Raw genomic sequence first — 23,232 nt, 5'->3', positions numbered from 1 at the left:
TTACTGTAAAGAACCAGCTCCTGAGGAGACTATTCTACAGAGTTACAGCTCTTACAGTACAGCACCGGCTCCTGAGGAGACTATTCTACAGAGTCACAGCTCTTACAGTAAGGAACCGGCTCCTGAGGAGACTATTCTACAGAGTCACAGCTCTTACAGTAAGGAACCGGCTCCTGAGGAGACTATTCTACAGAATCACAGCTCTTACAGTACAGAACCGGCTCCTGAGGAGACTATTCTACAGAGTCACAGCTCTTACAGTAAAGAACCAGCTCCTTAGGAGACTATTCTACAGAATCACAGCTCTTACAGTAAGGAACCAGCTCCTGAGGAGACTATTCTACAGAGTCACAGCTCTTACAGTAAGGAACCGGCTCCTGAGGAGACTATTCTACACATTCACAGCTCTTACAGTAAAGAACCGGCTCCTGAGGAGACTATTCTACAGAGTCACAGCTCTTACAGTAAGGAACCAGCTCCTGAGGAGACTATTCTACACATTCAAAGCTCTTACAGTACAGAACCGGCTCCTGAGGAGACTATTCTACAGAGTCACAGCTCTTACAGTACAGAACCGGCTCCTGAGGAGACTATTCTACAGAATCACAGCTCTTACAGTAAGGAACCGGCTCCTGGGGAGACTATTCTACAGAGTTACAGCTCTTACAGTAAGGAACCGGCTCCTGAGGAGAATATTCTACAGAGTCACAGCTCTTACAGTACAGAACCGGTTCCCAAGGAGACTATTCTACAGAGTCGCAGCTCTTACAGTAAAGAACCGGCTCCTGAGGAGACTATTCTACAGAGTCACAGCTCTTACAGTACAGAACCGGCTCTTGAGGAGACTATTCTACAGAGTCACAGCTCTTACAGTAAGGAACCGGCTCCTGAGGAGACTATTCTACAGAGTCACAGCTCTTACAGTAAGGAACCGGCTCCTTAGGAGACTATTCTACAGAATCACAGCTCTTACAGTAAGGAACCGGCTCCTAAGGAGACTATTCTACAGAGCCACAGCTCTTACAGTACAGAACCGGCTCCCGAGGAGACTATTATACAGAGTCACAGCTCTTACAATAAGGAACCGGCTCCTGAGGAGACTATTCTACAGAGTCACAGCTCTTACAGTGAAGAACCAGCTCCTGAGGAGACTATTCTACAGAGTCACAGCTCTTACAGGAAGGAACCGGCTCCCGAGGAGACTATTCTACAGAGTCACAGCTCTTACAGTAAGGAACCGGCTCCTGAGGAGACTATTCTACAGAATCACAGCTCTTACAGTACAGAACCGGCTCCTGAGGAGACTATTCTACAGAGTCACAGCTCTTACAGTAAAGAACCGGCACCTGAGGAGACTATTCTACAGAGTCACAGGTCTTACAGTAAAGAACCGGCACCTGAGGAGACTATTCTACAGAGTCACAGCTCTTACAGTAAAGAACCGGCACCTGAGGAGACTATTCTATAGAGTCACAGCTCTTACAGTACAGAACCGGCTCCTGAGGAGACTATTCAACAGAGTCACAGCTCTTACAGTACAGAACCGGCTCCTGAGGAGACTATTCTACAGAGTCACAGCTCTTACAGTAAGGAACCGGCTCCTGAGGAGACTATTCTACAGAGTCACAGCTCTTACAGTACAGAACCAGCTCCTGAGGAGACTATTCTACACATCCACAGCTCTTACAGTAAGGAACCGGCTCCTGAGGAGACTATTCTACAGAGTCACAGCTCTTACAGTAAGGAACCGGCTCCTGAGGAGACTATTCTACAGAGTCACAGCTCTTACAGTAAAGAACCAGCTCCTTAGGAGACTATTCTACAGAATCACAGCCCTTACAGTAAGGAATCGGCTCCTAAGGAGACTATTCTACAGAGTCACAGCTCTTACAGTACAGAACCGGCTCCCGAGGAGACTATTATACAGAGTCACAGCTCTTACAGTAAGGAACCGGCTCCTGAGGAGACTATTCTACAGAGTCACAGCTCTTACAGTGAAGAACCAGCTCCTGAGGAGACTATTCTACAGAGTCACAGCTCTTACAGTAAGGAACCGGCTCCTGGGGAGACTATTCTACAGAGTCACAGCTCTTACAGTAAGGAACCGGCTCATGAGGAGACTATTCTACAGAGTCACAGCTCTTACAGTACAGAACCGGCTCCTGAGGAGACTATTCTACAGAGCCACAGCTCTTACAGTAAAGAACCAGCTCCTGAGGAGACTATTCAACAGAGTCACAGCTCTTACAGTACAGAACCGGCTCCTGAGGAGACTATTCTACAGAATCACAGCTCTTACAGTAAGGAACCGGCTCCTGGGGAGACTATTCTACAGAGTCACAGCTCTTACAGTACAGAACCGGCTCCTAAGGAGACTATTCTACAGAGTCACAGCTCTTACAGTACAGAACCGGCTCCTGAGGAGACTATTCTACAGAGTCACAGCTCTTACAGTACAGAACCGGCTCCCGAGGAGACTATTCTACAGAGTCACAGCTCTTACAGTACAGAACCGGCTCCTGAGGAGACTATTCTACAGAGTCACAGCTCTTACAGTACAGAACCGGCTCCTGAGGAGACTATTCTACAGAGTCACAGGTCTTACAGTAAAGAACCGACTCCTGAGGAGACTATTCTACAGAGTCACAGCTCTTTCAGTAAAGAACCGGCACCTGAGGAGACTATTCTACAGAGTCACAGCTCTTACAGTAAAGAACCGACTCCTGAGGAGACTATTCTACAGAGTCACAGCTCTTACAGTAAAGAACCGGCACCTGAGGAGACTATTCTACAGAGTCACAGCTCTTACAGTACAGAACCGGCTCCCGAGGAGACTATTATACAGAGTCACAGCTCTTACAGTAAGGAACCGGCTCATGAGGAGACTATTCTACAGAGTCACAGCTCTTACAGTGAAGAACCAGCTCCTGAGGAGACTATTCTACAGAGTCACAGCTCTTACAGTAAGGAACCGGCTCCTGGGGAGACTATTCTACAGAGTCACAGCTCTTACAGTAAGGAACCGGCTCATGAGGAGACTATTCTACAGAGTCACAGCTCTTACAGTACAGAACCGGCTCCTGAGGAGACTATTCTACAGAGTCACAGCTCTTACAGTAAAGAACCAGCTCCTGAGGAGACTATTCTACAGAATCACAGCTCTTACAGTAAGGAACCGGCTCCTGAGGAGACTATTCTACAGAATCACAGCTCTTACAGTAAGGAACCGGCTCCCGAGGAGACTATTCTACAGAGTCACAGCTCTTACAGTACAGAACCGGCTCCTGAGGAGACTATTCTACAGAGTCACAGCTCTTACAGTACAGAACCGGCTCCTGAGGAGACTATTCTACAGAATCACAGCTCTTACAGTAAGGAACCGGCTCCTGGGGAGACTATTCTACAGAGTCACAGCTCTTACAGTACAGAACCGGCTCCTAAGGAGACTATTCTACAGAGTCACAGCTCTTACAGTAAAGAACCGGCACCTGAGGAGACTATTCTACAGAGTCACAGCTCTTACAGTAAAGAACCGACTCCTGAGGAGACTATTCTACAGAGTCACAGCTCTTACAGTAAAGAACCGGCACCTGAGGAGACTATTCTACAGAGTCACAGCTCTTACAGTAAAGAACCGACTCCTGAGGAGACTATTCTACAGAGTCACAGCTCTTACAGTAAAGAACCGACTCCTGAGGAGACTATTCTACAGAGTCACAGCTCTTACAGTAAAGAACCGGCACCTGAGGAGACTATTCTACAGAGTCACAGCTCTTACAGTAAAGAACCGGCTCCTGAGGAGACTATTCTACAGAGTCACAGCTCTTACAGTAAGGAACTGGCTCCTGAGGAGACTATTCTACAGAGTCACAGCTCTTACAGTAAGGAACCGGCTCCTGAGGAGACTATTCTACAGAGTCACAGCTCTTACAGTAAGGAACCGGCTCCTGAGGAGACTATTCTACAGAATCACAGCTCTTACAGTACAGAACCGGCTCCTGAGGAGACTATTCTACAGAGTCACAGCTCTTACAGTAAAGAACCAGCTCCTTAGGAGACTATTCTACAGAATCACAGCTCTTACAGTAAGGAACCGGCTCCTGGGGAGACTATTCTACTAAGTCACAGCTCTTACAGTAAGGAACCGGCACCTGAGGAGACTATTCTACAGAGTCACAGCTCTTACAGTAAAGAACCGGCTCCTGAGGATAATATTCTACAGAGTCACAGCTCTTAGAGTACAGAACCGGCTCCTGAGGAGACTATTCTACATAGTCACAGCTCTTACAGGAAGGAACCGGCTCCTGAGGAGACTATTCTACAGAGTCACAGCTCTTACAGTACAGAACCGGCTCCTGAGGAGACTATTCTACAGAATCACAGCTCTTACAGTAAGGAACCAGCTCCTAAGGAGACTATTCTACAGAGTCACAGCTCTTACAGTACAGAACCGGCTCCTGAGGAGACTATTCTACAGAGTCACAGCTCTTACAGTAAAGAACCGGCTCCTGAGGAGACTATTCTACATAGTCACAGCTCTTACAGTAAGGAACCGGCTCCTGAGGAGACTATTCTACAGAGTCACAGCTCTTACAGTAAGGAACCAGCTCCCGAGGAGACTATTCTACAGAGTCACAGCTCTTACAGTACAGAACCGGCTCCTGAGGAGACTATTCTACAGAGTCACAGCTCTTACAGTAAAGAACCAGCTCCTTAGGAGACTATTCTACAGAGTCACAGCTCTTACAGTAAGGAACCGGCTCCTGAGGAGACTATTCTACAGAGTCACAGCTCTTACAGTAAAGAACCGACTCCTGAGGAGACTATTCTACAGAGTCACAGCTCTTACAGTAAAGAACCGGCACCTGAGGAGACTATTCTACAGAGTCACAGCTCTTACAGTAAGGAACTGGCTCCTGAGGAGACTATTCTACAGAGTCACAGCTCTTACAGTAAGGAACCGGCTCCTGAGGAGACTATTCTACAGAGTCACAGCTCTTACAGTAAGGAACCGGCTCCTGAGGAGACTATTCTACAGAATCACAGCTCTTACAGTACAGAACCGGCTCCTGAGGAGACTATTCTACAGAGTCACAGCTCTTACAGTAAAGAACTAGCTCCTTAGGAGACTATTCTACAGAATCACAGCTCTTACAGTAAGGAACCGGCTCCTGGGGAGACTATTCTACTAAGTCACAGCTCTTACAGTAAGGAACCGGCACCTGAGGAGACTATTCTACAGAGTCACAGCTCTTACAGTAAAGAACCGGCTCCTGAGGATAATATTCTACAGAGTCACAGCTCTTAGAGTACAGAACCGGCTCCTGAGGAGACTATTCTACATAGTCACAGCTCTTACAGGAAGGAACCGGCTCCTGAGGAGACTATTCTACAGAGTCACAGCTCTTACAGTACAGAACCGGCTCCTGAGGAGACTATTCTACAGAATCACAGCTCTTACAGTAAGGAACCAGCTCCTAAGGAGACTATTCTACAGAGTCACAGCTCTTACAGTACAGAACCGGCTCCTGAGGAGACTATTCTACAGAGTCACAGCTCTTACAGTAAAGAACCGGCTCCTGAGGAGACTATTCTACATAGTCACAGCTCTTACAGTAAGGAACCGGCTCCTGAGGAGACTATTCTACAGAGTCACAGCTCTTACAGTACAGAACCGGCTCCTGAGGAGACTATTCTACAGAATCACAGCTCTTACAGTAAGGAACCGGCTCCTGGGGAGACTATTCTACTAAGTCACAGCTCTTACAGTAAGGAACCGGCACCTGAGGAGACTATTCTACAGAGTCACAGCTCTTACAGTACAGAACCGGCTCCCGAGGAGACTATTCTACAGAGTCACAGCTCTTACAGTAAGGAACCGGCTCCTGAGGAGACTATTCTACAGAGTCACAGCTCTTACAGTACAGAACCGGCTCCTGAGGAGACTATTCTACAGAGTCACAGCTCTTACAGTACAGAACCGGCTCCTGAGGAGACTATTCTACAGAGTCACAGCTCTTACAGTAAGTAACCGGCTCATGAGGAGATTATTCTACAGAGTCACAGCTCTTACAGTAAGGAACCGGCTCCTGAGGAGACTATTCTACAGAGTCACAGCTCTTACAGTAAGGAACCGGCTCCTGAGGAGACTATTCTACAGAGTCACAGCTCTTACAGGAAGGAACCGGCTCCTGAGGAGACTATTCTACAGAGTCACAGCTCTTACAGTAAGGAACCGGCTCCTGAGGAGACTATGCTACAGAGTCACAGCTCTTACAGTACAGAACCAGCTCCTGAGGAAACTATTCTACAGAGTCACAGTTTTTACTTAAAGGAACCGGCTCCTGAGGAGACTATTCTACAGAGTCACAGCTCTTACAGTAAGGAACCGGCTCCTGAGGAGACTATGCTACAGAGTCACAGTTTTTACTTAAAGGAACCGGCTCCTGAGGAGACTATTCTACAGAGTTACAGCTCTTACAGTAAGGAACCGGCTCCTGAGGAGACTATTTTACAGAGTCACAGCTCTTACAGTACAGAACCGGCTCCTGAGGAGACTATTCTACAGAGTCACAGCTCTTACAGTACAGAACCGGCTCCTGAGGAGACTATTCTACAGAGTCACTGCTCTTACAGTAAGTAACCGGCTCATGAGGAGATTATTCTACAGAGTCACAGCTCTTACAGTAAGGAACCGGCTCCTGAGGAGACTATTCTACAGAGTCACAGCTCTTACAGTAAGGAACCGGCTCCTGAGGAGACTATTCTACAGAGTCACAGCTCTTAAAGTAAAGAACCGGCTCCTGAGGAGACTATTCTACAGATTTGCAGCTCTTACAGTAAGGAACCGGCTCCTGAGGAGACTATTCTACAGAATCACAGCTCTTACAGTAATGAACCGGCTCCTGAGGAGACTATTCTACAGAGTCACAGCTCTTACAGTAAGGAACCGGCTCCTGAGGAGACTATTCTACAGAGTCACAGCTCTTACAGTACAGAACCGGCTCCTGAGGAGACTATTCTACAGAGTCACAGCTCTTACAGTACAGAACCGGCTCCTGAGGAGACCATTCTACAGAGTCACAGCTCTTACAGTAAAGAACCGGCTCCTGAGGAGACTATTCTACAGAGTCACAGCTCTTACAGTACAGAACCGGCTCCTGAGGAGACTATTCTACAGAGTCACAGCTCTTACAGTACAGAACCGGCTCCTGAGGAGACTATTCTACAGAGTCACAGCTCTTACAGTACAGAACCGGCTCCTGAGGAGACTATTCTACAGAGTCACAGCTCTTACAGTAAAGAACCGGCTCCTGAGGAGACTATTCTACAGAGAGTCACAGCTCTTACAGTAAAGAACCGGCTCCTGAGGAGACTATTCTACAGAGTCACAGCTCTTACAGTAAGGAACCGGCTCCTGAGGAGACTATTCTACAGAGTCACAGCTCTTACAGGAAGGAACCGGCTCCTAAGGAGACTATTCTACAGAGTCACAGCTCTTACAGTATAAAACCAGCTCCTGGGGAGACTATTCTACAGAGTCACAGCTCTTACAGTAAGGAACCGGCTCCTGGGGAGAATATTCTACAGAGTCACAGTTTTTACTTAAAGGAACCGGCTCCTGAGGAGACTATTCTACAGAGTCACAGCTCTTACAGTAAGGAACCGGCTCCTGAGGAAACTATTCTACAGAGTCACAGTTTTTACTTAAAGGAACCGGCTCCTGAGGAGACTATTCTACAGAGTTACAGCTCTTACAGTAAGGAACCGGCTCATGAGGAGACTATTCTACAGAGTCACAGCTCTTACAGTAAGGAACCGGCTCCTGAGGAGACTATGCTACAGAGTCACAGCTCTTACAGTACAGAACCGGCTCCTGAGGAGACTATTCTACAGAGTCACAGCTCTTACAGTAAGGAACCGGCTCCTGAGGAGACTATGCTACAGAGTCACAGCTCTTACAGTACAGAACCAGCTCCTGAGGAAACTATTCTACAGAGTCACAGTTTTTACTTAAAGGAACCGGCTCCTGAGGAGACTATTCTACAGAGTCACAGCTCTTACAGTAAGGAACCGGCTCCTGAGGAGACTATGCTACAGAGTCACAGCTCTTACAGTACAGAACCGGCTCCTGAGGAAACTATTCTACAGAGTCACAGTTTTTACTTAAAGGAACCGGCTCCTGAGGAGACTATTCTACAGAGTTACAGCTCTTACAGTAAGGAACCGGCTCATGAGGAGACTATTCTACAGAGTCACAGCTCTTACAGTAAGGAACCGGCTCCTGAGGAGACTATTCTACAGAGTCACAGCTCTTACAGTAAGGAACCGGCTCCTGAGGAGACTATTCTACAGAGTCACAGCTCTTACAGGAAGGAACCGGCTCCTAAGGAGACTATTCTACAGAGTCACAGCTCTTACAGTACAGAACCGGCTCCTGAGGAGACTATTCTACAGAGTCACAGCTCTTACAGTAAGGAACCGGCTCCTGAGGAGACTATGCTACAGAGTCACAGCTCTTACAGTACAGAACCGGCTCCTGAGGAGAATATTCTACAGAGTCACAGCTCTTACAGTAAGGAACCGGCTCCTGAGGAGACTATTCTACAGAGTCACAGCTCTTACAGTATAGAACCGGCTCCTGAGGAGACTATTCTACAGAGTCACAGCTCTTACAGTAAGGAACCGGCTCCTGAGGAGACTATTCTACAGAGTCACAGCTCTTACAGTAAGGAACCGGCTCCTGAGGAAACTATTCTACAGAGTCACAGCTCTAACAGTACATAACCGGCTCCTGAGGAGACTATTCTACAGAGTCACAGCTCTTACAGTATAGAACCAGCTCCTGAGGAGACTATTCTACAGAGTCACAGCTCTTACAGTATAGAACCGGCTCCTAAGGAGACTATTCTACAGAGTCACAGCTCTTACAGTAAGGAACCGGCTCCCGAGGAGAGTATTCTACAGAGTCACAGCTCTTACAGTAAGGAACCGGCTCCCGAGGAGAGTATTCTACAGAGTCACAGCTCTTACAGTAAGGAACCGGCTCCTGAGGAGACTATTCTACAGAATCACAGCTCTTACAGTAAGGAACCGGCTCCTGAGGAGACTATTCTACAGAGTCACAGCTCTTACAGTACAGAACCAGCTCCTGAGGAGACTATTCTACAGAGTCACAGCTCTTACAGTATAGAACCGGCTCCTGAGGAGACTATTCTACAGAGTCACAGCTCTTACAGTACAGAACCGGCTCCTGAGGAGACTATTCTACAGAGTCACAGCTCTTACAGTAAGGAACCGGCTCCTGAGGAGACTATTCTACAGAATCACAGCTCTTACAGTATAGAACCAGCTCCTGAGGAGACTATTCTACAGAGTCACAGCTCTTACAGTACAGAACCGGCTCCTGAGGAGACTATTCTACAGAGTCACAGCTCTTACAGTAAGGAACCGGCTCCTGGGGAGACTATTCTACAGAGTCACAGCTCTTACAGTATAGAACCGGCTCCTGAGGAGACTATTCTACAGAGTTACAGCTCTTACAGTACAGAACCGGCTCCTGAGGAGACTATTCTACAGAATCACAGCTCTTACAGTATAGAACCAGCTCCGTGGGAGACTATTCTACAGAGCCACAGCTCTTACAGTAAGGAACCGGCTCCTGAGGAGACTATTCTACAGAGTCACAGCTCTTACAGTAAGGAACCGGCTCCTGAGAAGACTATTCTACAGAGTCACAGCTCTTACAGTATAGAACCGGCTCCTGAGGAGACTATTCTACAGAGTCACAGCTCTTACAGTAAGGAACCGGCTCCTGAGGAGACTATTCTACAGAGTCACAGCTCTTACAGTACAGAACCGGCTCCTGAGGAGACTATTCAACAGAGTCACAGCTCTTACAGTAAGGAACCGGCTCCTGAGGAGACTATTCTACAGAGTCACAGCTCTTACAGTAAAGAACCAGCTCCTGAGGAGACTATTCTACAGAGTCACAGCTCTTACAGTAAGGAACCGGCTCCTGAGGAGACTATTCTACAGAGTCACAGCTCTTACAGTAAAGAACCGGCTCCTGAGGAGACTATTCTACAGAGTCACAGCTCTTACAGTAAAGAACCGGCTCCTGAGGAGACTATTCTACAGAGTCACAGCTCTTACAGTAAGGAACCAGCTCCTGAGGAGACTATTCTACAGAGTCACAGCTCTTACAGTACAGAACCGGCTCCTGAGGAGACTATTCTACAGAATCACAGCTCTTACAGTAAGGAACCGGCTCCTGAGGAGACTATTCTACAGAGTCACAGCTCTTACAGTACAGAACCGGCTCCTGAGGAGACTATTCTACAGAGTCACAGCTCTTACAGTACAGAACCGGCTCCTGAGGAGACTATTCTACAGAGTCACAGCTCTTACAGTAAAGAACCGGCTCCTGAGGAGACTATTCTACAGAGTCACAGCTCTTACAGTACAGAACCAGCTCCTGAGGAGACTATTCTACAGAGTCACAGCTCTTACAGTAAAGAACCGGCTCCTGAGGAGACTATTCTACAGAGTCACAGCTCTTACAGTAAAGAACCGGCTCCTGAGGAGACTAATCTACAGAGTCACAGCTCTTACAGTACAGAACCGGCTCCTGAGGAGACCATTCTACAGAGTCACAGCTCTTACAGTAAGGAACCGGCTCCTGAGGAGACCATTCTACAGAGTCACAGCTCTTACAGTACAGAACCAGCTCCTGAGGAGACTATTCTACAGAGTCACAGCTCTTACAGTAAAGAACCGGCTCCTGAGGAGACTATTCTACAGAGTCACAGCTCTTACAGTAAAGAACCAGGAAGAAGAAGTCCGTGGACCTGAGCGGGGAAGTGACACATGCAGGATACTGGGAACTTTTAGTTAATGAGCCCCTTTGTAACAAAGTAGCAGAGACGTGGATAGTGAAGTCCATGGTTTCCCACTATCTGGGGAATCAACAACATCCATAGCAGAAGCCATCAGTGATAATACCGCACCTTGTTTCAGCAGACTGATGCGATACCGTCCCTCCAGTGTGCAGTTCCAGCGTTCAAAGTGAAATTGATATTCGCATTCCTGGGCGCTCATACTAATGGCTTCCATCAGGGTCTCCGCCACCCCGGGGTCTCGCCGGCACATTCTGCGCTGCTTCTTCTCCAGCTTCAGCCTGTCACAGATTTTGTAGTGAGCTTTCTCTGCTGCCCCCTCCGATTCAGAGGTCAGAGGAAGAATTGTCAATGGCTCGTTCCCTGTCAGCCTGAAAGAAAAGGAAGATCCGGATAAGAAACATGTAATGAGAAATACTGTAAGAGAACATAAAAGCAATTACATACTCCACATATGTACATATACTATAATACTGCCCCCTATGTACAGGAATATAACTACTATAATACTGCCCCCTATGTACAGGAATATAACTACTATAATACTGCCCCCTATGTACAGGAATATACCTACTATAATACTGCCCCCTATGTACAGGAATATAACTACTATAATACTGCCCCCTATGTACAGGAATATAACTGCTATAATACTGCCCCCTATGTACAGGAATATAACTACTATAATACTGCCCCCTATGTACAGGAATATAACTACTATAATACTGCCCCCTATGTACAGGAATATACCTACTATAATACTGCCCCCTATGTACAGGAATATAACTACTATAATACTGCCCCCTATGTACAGGAATATAACTGCTATAATACTGCCCCCTATGTACAGGAATATAACTACTATAATACTGCCCCCTATGTACAGGAATATAACTACTATAATACTGCCCCCTATGTACAGGAATATAACTACTATAATACTGCCCCCTATGTACAGGAATATAACTACTATAATACTGCCCCCTATGTACAGGAATATAACTACTATAATACTGCCTCCTATATACAAGAATATAACTACTATAATACTGCCCCCTATGTACAGGAATATAACTACTATAATACTGCCCCCTATGTACAAGAATATAACTACTATAATACTGCCCCCTATGTACAGGAATATAACTACTATAATACTGCCCCCTATGTACAAGAATATAACTACTATAATACTGCCTCCTATATACAAGAATATAACTACTATAATACTGCCCCCTATGTACAGGAATATAACTACTATAATACTGCCCCCTATGTACAAGAATATAACTACTATAATACTGCCCCCTATGTACAGGAATATAACTACTATAATACTGCCCCCTATGTACAAGAATATAACTACTATAATACTGTCCCCTATGTACAGGAATATAACTACTATAATACTGCCCCCTATGTACAAGGATATAACTACTATAATACTGCCCCCTATGTACAGGAATATAACTACTATAATACTGTCCCCTATGTACAAGAATATAACTACTATAATACTGCCCCCTATGTACAGGAATATAACTGCTATAATACTGCCCCCTATGTACAAGAATATAACTACTATAATACTGCCCCCTATGTACAAGAATATAACTACTATAATACTGCCCCCTATGTACAAGAATATAACTACTATAATACTGCCCCCTATGTACAGGGATATAACTACTATAATACTGCCCCTATGTACAAGAATATAACTACTATAATACTGCCCCCTATGTACAGGAATATAACTACTATAATACTGCCCCCTATGTACAAGAATATAACTACTATAATACTGCCCCTATGTACAAGAATATAACTACTATAATACTGCCCCCTATGTACAGGGATATAACTACTATAATACTTCCCCCTATGTACAGGGATATAACTACTATAATACTGCCCCCTATGTACAAGTATATAACTACTATAATACTGCCCCCTATGTACAGGAATATAACTACTATAATACTGCCCCCTATGTACAGGAATATAACTACTATAATACTACCCCCTATGTACAAGAATATAACTACTATAATACTGCCCCCTATGTACAGGAATATAACTACTATAATACTGCCCCCTATGTACAGGGATATAACTACTATAATACTGCCCCCTATGTACAAGAATATAACTACTATAATACTGCCCCCTATGTACAAGAATATAACTACTATAATACTGCCCCCTATGTACAAGAATATAACTACTATAATACTGCCCCCTATGTACAGGAATATAACTACTATAATACTGCCCCCTATGTACAGGAATATAACTACTATAATACTGCCCCCTATGTACAGGGATATAACTACTATAATACTGACCCCTATGTACAAGAATATAACTACTATAATACTGCCCCCTATGTACAGGAATATAACTACTATAATACTGCCCCCTATGTACAGGAATATAACTACTATAATACTGCCCCCTATGTACAAGATTATAACTACTATAATACTGCCCCCTATGTACAGGGATATAACTACTATAATACTGCCCCCTATGTACAAGAATATGACTACTATAATACTGCCCCCTATGTACAGGGATATAACTACTATAATACTGCCCCCTATGTACAAGAATATAACTACTATAATACTGCCCCCAATGTACAAGAATATAACTACTATAATACTACCCCCTATGTACAGGGATATAACTACTATAATACCGCCCCCTATGTACAGGAATATAACTGCTATAATACTGCCCCCTATGTACAGGAATATAACTGCTATAATACTGCCCCCCATGTACAAGAATATAACTGCTATAATACTGTCCCCTATGTACAAGAATATAACTACTATAATACTGCCTCATTTGTACAGGAATATAACTACTATAATACTGCCCCCTATGTACAAGAATATAACTACTATAATACTGCCCCCTATGTACAGGAATATAACTACTATAATACTGCCCCCTATGTACAAGAATATAACTACTATAATACTGTCCCTCTGTACAGGAATATAACTACTATAATACTGCCCCCTATGTACAGGAATATAACTACTATAATACTGACCCCTATGTACAAGAATATAACTACTATAATACTGCCCCCTATGTACAGGAATATAACTACTATAATACTGCCCCCTATGTACAGGAATATAACTACTATAATACTGCCCCTATGTACAAGAATATAACTACTATAATACTGTCCCTATGTACAGGAATATAACTACTATAATACTGCACCCTATGTACAGGAATATAACTACTATAATACTGCCCTCTATGTACAGGGAAATAACTACTATAATACTGCCCCCTATGTACAGGAATATAACTACTATAATACTGTCCCTATGTACAGGAATATAACTACTATAATACTGCCCCCTATGTACAAGAATATAACTACTATAATACTGCCCCCTATGTACAGGGATATAACTACTATAATACTACCCCCTATGTACAGGAATATAACTACTATAATACTGCCCTCTATGTACAGGGAAATAACTACTATAATACTGCCCCCTATGTACAAGAATATAACTACTATAATACTGCCCCCTATGTACAGGAATATAACTACTATAATACTGCCCCCTATGTACAGGAATATAACTACTATAATACTGCCCCCTATGTACAGGGATATAACTACTATAATACTGCCCCCTATGTACAGGAATATAACTACTATAATACTGCCCCCTATGTACAAGAATATAACTACTATAATACTGCCCCCTATGTACAGGAATATAACTACTATAATACTGCCCCCTATGTACAAGAATATAACTACTATAATACTGCCCCCTATGTACAGGAATATAACTACTATAATACTGCCCCCTATGTACAGGAATATAACTACTATAATACTGCCCCCTATGTACAGGAATATAACTACTATAATACTGCCCCATATGTACAAGAATATAACTACTATAATGCTGCCCCCTATGTACAGGAATATAACTGCTATAATACTGCCCCCTATGTACAGGAATATAACTGCTATAATACTGCACCCTATGTACAAGAATATAACTACTATAATACTGCCCCCTATGTACAGGAATATAACTACTATAATACTGCCTCCTATATACAAGAATATAACTACTATAATACTGCACCCTATGTACAGGAATATAACTACTATAATACTGCCCCCTATGTACAGGAATATAACTACTATAATACTGCCCCATATGTACAAGAATATAACTACTATAATACTGCCCCCTATGTACAGGAATATAACTACTATAATACTCCCCCCTATGTACAGGAATATAACTGCTATAATACTGCCCCCTATGTACAGGAATATAACTGCTATAATACTGCACCCTATGTACAAGAATATAACTACTATAATACTGCCCCCTATGTACAGGAATATAACTACTATAATACTGCCCCCTATGTACAGGAATATAACTGCTATAATACTGCCCCCCATGTACAAGAATATAACTACTATAATACTGCCCCCTATGTACAGGAATAATTCTACTATAATACTGCCCTCTATGTATAGGAATATAACTACTATAATACTGCCCCCTATGTACAGGAATATAACTGCTATAATACTGCCCCCCATGTACAAGAATATAACTACTATAATACTGCCCCCTATGTACAGGAATATAACTACTATAATACTGCCCCCGATGTACAGGAATATAACTACTATAATACTGCCCTCTATGTACAGGAATATAACTACTATAATACTGCCCCCCTATGTACAGGAATATAACTACTATAATACTGCCCCCTATGTACAGGAATATAACTGCTATAATACTGCACCCTATGTACAAGAATATAACTACTATAATACTGCCCTCTATGTACAGGAATATAACTACTATAATACTGCCCCCTATGTACAGGAATATAACTGCTATAATACTGCCCCCCATGTACAAGAATATAACTACTATAATACTGCCCCCTATGTACAGGAATAATTCTACTATAATACTGCCCTCTATGTACAGGAATATAACTACTATAATACTGCCCCCTATGTACAGGAATATCACTACTATAATACTGCCTCCTATGTACAGGAATATAACTACTATAATACTGCCCCCTGTGTACAAGAATATAACTACTATAATACTGCCCCCTATGTACAGGAATATAACTACTATAATACTGCCCCCTATGTACAGGAATATAACTACTATAATACTGCCCCCTATGTACAGGAATATAACTACTATAATACTGCCCCCTATGTACAGGAATATAACTACTATAATACTGCCCCCTATGTACAGGAATATAACTACTATAATACTGCCCTCTATGTACAAGAATATAACTACTATAATACTTCCCCCTATGTACAAGAATATAACTACTATAATACTGCCCCCTATGTACAGGAATATAACTACTATAATACCGCCCCCTATGTACAGGAATATAACTACTATAATACTGCCCCCTATGTACAGGAATATAACTACTATAATACTGCCCCCTATGTACAAAAATATAACTACTATAATACTGCCCCTATGTACAGGAATATAACTACTATAATACTGCCCCCTATGTACAGGAATATAACTACTATAATACTGCCCCCTATGTACAGGAATATAACTACTATAATACTGCCTCCTATGTACAGGAATATAACTACTATAATACTGCCCCCTATGTACAGGAATATAACTACTATAATACTGCCCCCTATGTACAGGAATATAACTACTATAATACTGCCCCCTATGTACAAGAATATAACTACTATAATACTGCCCCCTATGTACAGGAATATAACTACTATAATACTGCTCCCTATGTACAGGAATATAACTACTATAATACTGCCCCCTATGTACAAGAATATAACTACTATAATACTGCCCCCTATGTACAGGAATATAACTACTATAATACTGCCCCCTATGTACAGGAATATAACTACTATAATACTGCCCCCTATGTACAGGGATATAACTACTATAATACTGCCCCCTATGTACAGGAATATAACTACTATAATACTGCCCCCTATGTACAGGAATATAACTACTATAATACTGCCTCTATGTACAGGAATATAACTACTATAATACTGCCCCCTATGTACAGGGATATAACTACTATAATACTGCCCCCTATGTACAAGAATATAACTACTATAATACTGCCCCCTATGTACAGGAATATAACTACTATAATACTGCCCCCTATGTACAGCGATATAACTACTATAATACTGTCCCCTATGTACAAGAATATAACTACTATAATACTGCCCCCTATGTACAGGAATATAACTGCTATAATACTGCTCCCTATGTGCAGGGATATATAACTGGATTGCGGTAGGTTGCAGATTTCCGGATTATTTATGATATTATTATTAGGACTCTTCCTGGAGATGGGGTGCAGTGTCCGGTGCTCCCTGTGATGGTGGATGGGGGGGTACAGTCGCGGGTGGGTGCTCTGCGCCCGTCTCGTTGCCCCTCTATTAGTTTGCAGTGTAATATTGCTCCTCTGGGTAATGGAGCCAGGGGCGCTTGGCTCGCTAACAATAGGACACTTCTGGCATCTGTCGGGCCCCTTGGCGGCGGCTCTGGGGCCGCTGATACAATGTCACATTCTGATCCTTCATCAGGCGGCTCCGTCTTATCAGCCGTCAGCCGGGGATTAGGTGAAGATTTTCCAAAAACCCATCACCATCCTCAGCTCCGGGATGTCCCTCATCTACCATCACATCTGCCAAGGACAACTCCGCACCCTCCCTGGTGGTCAGGGGTGAGGAGGACTCATCTCCTCCTACACGGCAGGAAGCAGCAGGACCCCAGCTCCCAGGATTACAAGAAGATGTTCCTCACATTCCTTTCCTCCACAGGCCATTCTTTGGTGGCTTATAGCCATCTACTCCCCCCCTCACACTGCTGAGCTCTTGGTTCTCTGCACAAAGCTCTAGACCGGTAATGGGGCTGTGAAGCAGTTGAATGCGCAGAGCACAGCAGTGTGAGGACACATCTCCATTCCACTCCGGGATTATAAATCCGTATATGACAGTCCTGCTGCTACTAACAACATACACAAAGATCTGATTACAAATCTCTCCAGGGACAGTACATAGCACTGGCTGCAGAGAGCACAGAGCACAGCAGTGTGAGGTCTGATTACACATCTCTCCAGGGACAATACATAACACAGGCTGCAGAGAGCACAGAGCACAGCAGTGTGAGGTCTGATTACACATCTCTCCAGGGACAATACATAACACTGGCCGCAGAGAGCACAGAGCACAGCAGTGTGAGGTCTGATTACACATCTCTCCAGGGACAATACATAACACTGGCTGCAGAGAGCACAGAGCACAGCAGTGTGAGGTCTGATTACACATCTCTCCAGGATAATACATAACACTGGCTGCAGAGAGCACAAAGCACAGCAGTGTGAGGTCTGATTACACATCTCTCCAGGGATAATACATTACACTGGCTGCAGAGAGCACAGAGCACAGCAGTGTGAGGTCTGATTACACATCTCTCCAGGGACACTACATAACACTGGCTGCAGAGAGCACAGAGCACAGCAGTGCGAGGTCTGATTACACATCTCTCCAGGGACAATACATAACACTGGCTGCAGAAAGCACAGAGCACAGCAGTGTGAGGTCTGATTACACATCTCTCCAGGGATAATACATAACACTGGCTGCAGAGAGCACAGAGCACAGCAGTGTGAGTTCTGATTACACATCTCTCCAGGGATAATACATAACACTGGCTGCAGAGAGCACAGAGCACAGCAGTGTGAGGTCTGATTACACATGGAACAGTACATAACACTGGCTGCAGAGAGCACAGAGCACAGCAGTGTGAGGTCTGATTACACATATCTCCAGGGACAGTACATAACACTGGCTGCAGAGAGCACAGGGCACAGCAGTGTGAGGAATGATTACACATCTCTCCAGGGACAATACATAACACTGGCTGCAGAGAGCACAGAGCACAGCAGTGTGAGGTCTGATTACACATCTCTCCAGGGATAATACATAACACTAGCTGCAGAGAGCACAGAGCACAGCAGTGTGAGGTCTGATTACACATCTCTCCAGGTACATTACATAACACTGGCTGCAGAGAGCACAGAGCACAGCAGTGTGAGGTCTGATTAAACATCTCTCCAGGGACAATACATAACACTGGCTGCAGAGAGCACAGACCACAGCAGTGTGAGGTCTGATTACACATCTCTCCAGGGATAATACATAACACTGGCTGCAGAGAGCACAGAGCACAGCAGTGTGAGGTCTGATTACACATCTCTCCAGGGATAATACATAACACTGGCTGCAGAGAGCACAGAGCACAGCAGTGTGAGGTCTGATTACACATCTTTCCAGGGTCAATACATAACACTGGCTGCAGAGAGCACAGAGCACAGCAGTGTGAGGTCTGATTACACATCTCTCCAGGGACAGTACATAACACTGGCTGCAGAGAGCACAGAGCACAGCAGTGTGCGGTCTGATTACACATCTCTCCAGGGACAATACATTACACTGGCTGCAGAGAGCACAGAGCACAGCAGTGTGAGGTCTGATTACACATCTCTCCAGGGACACAGCATAACACTGGCTGCAGAGAGCACAGAGCACAGCAGTGTGAGGTGTGATTACACATCTCTCCAGGGACAATACATAACACTGGCTGCAGAGAGCACAGAGCACAGCAGTGTGAGGTCTGATTAAACATCTCTCCAGGGACAATACATAACACTGGCTGCAGAGAGCACAGACCACAGCAGTGTGAGGTCTGATTACACATCTCTCCAGGGATAATACATAACACTGGCTGCAGAGAGCACAGAGCACAGCAGTGTGAGGTCTGATTACACATCTCTCCAGGGATAATACATAACACTGGCTGCAGAGAGCACAGAGCACAGCAGTGTGAGGTCTGATTACACATCTTTCCAGGGTCAATACATAACACTGGCTGCAGAGAGCACAGAGCACAGCAGTGTGAGGTCTGATTACACATCTCTCCAGGGACAGTACATAACACTGGCTGCAGAGAGCACAGAGCACAGCAGTGTGCGGTCTGATTACACATCTCTCCAGGGACAATACATTACACTGGCTGCAGAGAGCACAGAGCACAGCAGTGTGAGGTCTGATTACACATCTCTCCAGGGACACAGCATAACACTGGCTGCAGAGAGCACAGAGCACAGCAGTGTGAGGTGTGATTACACATCTCTCCAGGGACAATACATAACACTGGCTGCAGAGAGCACAGAGCACAGCAGTGTGAGGTCTGATTACACATCTCTCCAGGGACAATACATAACACTGGCTGCAGAGAGCACAGAGCACAGCAGTGTGAGGTCTGATTACACATCTCTCCAGGGACAATACATTACACTGGCTGCAGAGAGCACAGAGCACAGCAGTGTGAGGTCTGATTACACATCTCTCCAGGGACAATACATAACACTGGCTGCAGAGAGCACAGAGCACAGCAGTGTGAGATTTTAAAAAGATTCAGATCCAGCTCATTGAGCAGATAAAAGCAGCCTTTATAACGTGTTGGGCTGTGAGCTCTGGGGGTCCCGGCAGTGGAGGGGTTACGTGTTGGGCTGTGAGCTCTGGGGGTCTCGGCAGTGGAGGGGTTATGTGTTAGGCTGTGAGCTCTGGGGGTCCCGGCAGTGAAGGGGTTATGTGTTGGGCTGTGTGCTCTGGGGGTCCGGCAGTGGAGGAGTTACGTGTCGGGCTGTGAGCTCTGGGGGTCCGGCAGTGGAGGAGTTACGTGTCAGGCTGTCTGCTCTGGGGGTCTCGGCAGTGGAGGGGTTATGTGTTGGGCTGTGAGCTCTGGGGGTCCCGGCAGTGGAGGGGTTATGTGTTGGGCTGTGAGCTCTGGGGGTCCCGGTAGTGGAGGGGTTATGTGTTGGGCTGTGAGCTCTGGGGGTCCCGGCAGTGGAGGGGTTACGTGTTGGGCTGTGTGCTCTGGGGGTCCCGGCAGTGGAGGGGTTATGTGTTGGGCTGTGAGCTCTGGGGGTCCGGCAGTGGAGGGGTTATGTGTTGGGCTGTGAGCTCTGGGGGTCCGGCAGTGGAGGGGTTATGTGTTGGGCTGTGTGCTCTGGGGGTCTCGGCAGTGGAGGGGTTATGTGTTAGGCTGTGAGCTCTGGGGGTCCCGGCAGTGGAGGGGTTATGTGTTGGGCTGTGTGCTCTGGGGGTCCCGGCAGTGGAGGGGTTATGTGTTGGGCTGTGTGCTCTGGGGGTCCCGGCAGTGGAGGGGTTATGTGTTGGGCTGTGTGCTCTGGGGGTCCCGGCAGTGGAGGGGTTATGTGTTAGGCTGTGAGCTCTGGGGGTCCCGGCAGTGGAGGGGTTATGTGTTGGGCTGTGAGCTCTGGGGGTCCCGGTAGTGGAGGGGTTATGTGTTGGGCTGTGAGCTCTGGGGGTCCCGGTAGTGGAGGGGTTATGTGTTGGGCTGTGAGCTTTGGGGGTCTCGGCAGTGGAGGGGTTATGTGTTGGGCTGTGTGCTCTGGGGGTCCCGGCAGTGGAGGGGTTACATGTTGGGCTGTGAGCTCTGGGGGTCCCGGCTGATGAGGAAATACATGACAGATGTGTAAGAGGGGCCGCACCCAGGACACGTGCGGTCACCAAGTATCAGAAAGAAGGGATGAGACATGGGAGGAGAAGCGCACAATGTACCAGGGCAGGGCCCTCCGCCTCTAGAGTGTCAGCTCCTGGGACCAGCACCCGGAAGTGATGTCAGTGCAAGGAGCAGATTGCGCCACATATATTACAGCGTCTGCGCCAGTTTTCTGTCTGACTTTGCACTAAAAAGAACTTGGAAACTGCTGGAACATGTAATTATAAAGAGGCTGCACCAGTTTTGTGTCACAGCTGCTCTTTGTCCAACAAAGTCCCTGCGCCACATTTACAGCAACTCGGCAGAATTGTGACACATGCCGTATAGTAAAGGTGCAATAAAGCGGGTGCCCACTTCCCATAGGCCGGAGAGCTGAGGTAGTGTATATCTCCTGTATATTATAGCAGGAGAGCTGAGGTAGTGTATATCCCTGTATATTATAGCAGGAGAGCTGAGGCAGTGTATATCCCCTGTATATTATAGCAGGAGAGCTGAGGCAGTGTATATCTCCTGTATATTATAGCAGGAGAGCTGAGGTAGTGTATATCTCCTGTATATTATAGCAGGAGAGCTGAGGCAGTGTATATCTCCTGTATATTATAGCAGGAGAGCTGAGGTAGTGTATATCCCCTGTATATTATAGCAGGAGAGCTGAGGCAGTGTATATCCCCTGTATATTATAGCAGGAGAGCTGAGGTAGTGTATATCCCCTGTATATTATAGCAGGAGAGCTGAGGCAGTGCATATCCCTGTATATTATAGCAGGAGAGCTGAGGCAGTGTATATCCCCTGTATATTATAGCAGGAGAGCTGAGGCAGTGTATATCCCCTGTATATTATAGCAGGAGAGCTGAGGCAGTGTATATCCCCTGTATATTATAGCAGGAGAGCTGAGGCAGTGTATATCCCTGTATATTATAGCAGGAGAGCTGAGGCAGTGTATATCCCCTGTATATTATAGCAGGAGAGCTGAGGCAGTGTATATCTCTGTATATTATAGCAGGAGAGCTGAGGCAGTGTATATCCCCTGTATATTATAGCAGGAGAGCTGAGGCAGTGTATATCTCCTGTATATTATAGCAGGAGAGCTGAGGCAGTGTATATCCCCTGTATATTATAGCAGGAGAGCTGAGGCAGTGTATATCCCCTGTACATTATAGCAGGAGAGCTGAGGCAGTGTATATCCCCTGTATATTATAGCAGGAGAGCTGAGGCAGTGTATATCCCCTGTATATTATAGCAGGAGAGCTGAGGCAGTGTATATCCCCTGTATATTATAGCAGGAGAGCTGAGGCAGTGTATATCCCCTATATATTATAGCAGAAGAGCTGAGGCAGTGTATATCCCCTGTATATTATAGCAGGAGAGCTGAGGCAGTGTATACCCCTGTATATTATAGCAGGAGAGCTGAGGCAGTGTATATCCCCTGTATATTATAGCAGGAGAGCTGAGGCAGTGTATATCCCTGTATATTATAGCAGGAGAGCTGAGGCAGTGTATATCCCTGTATATTATAGCAGGAGAGCTGAGGCAGTGTATATCCCCTGTATATTATAGCAGGATAGCTGAGGCAGTGTATATCCCCTGTATATTATTTATAGCAGGAGAGCCGTGGCAGTGTATATCCCTGTATATTATAGCAGGAGAGCTGAGGCAGTGTATAT

General features: G+C 45.4%; 1 protein-coding gene across 2 annotated transcripts in view; it reads right to left on the bottom strand.

The window, feature by feature from the left end:
• LOC140133891 (protein Wnt-9a-like) overlaps positions 1 to 23,232 on the bottom strand; it is a 152,695-nt gene that overhangs the window by 8,403 nt on the left and 121,060 nt on the right. For both annotated transcript variants that reach the window (XM_072154572.1, XM_072154573.1), the window contains one exon: positions 11,010 to 11,269. In XM_072154572.1, the coding sequence (XP_072010673.1) occupies positions 11,010 to 11,269 (260 nt within the window). The remainder of the gene's footprint in view (positions 1 to 11,009; positions 11,270 to 23,232) is intronic.

This window comes from Engystomops pustulosus, chromosome 5 (genome assembly GCF_040894005.1).
Source record: "Engystomops pustulosus chromosome 5, aEngPut4.maternal, whole genome shotgun sequence".
In the NCBI taxonomy this organism is placed as follows: Eukaryota; Metazoa; Chordata; class Amphibia; order Anura; family Leptodactylidae; genus Engystomops; species Engystomops pustulosus.
Note: the sequence above shows the minus strand (reverse complement) of the source record. Positions and strands in the feature narration are given on the sequence as shown.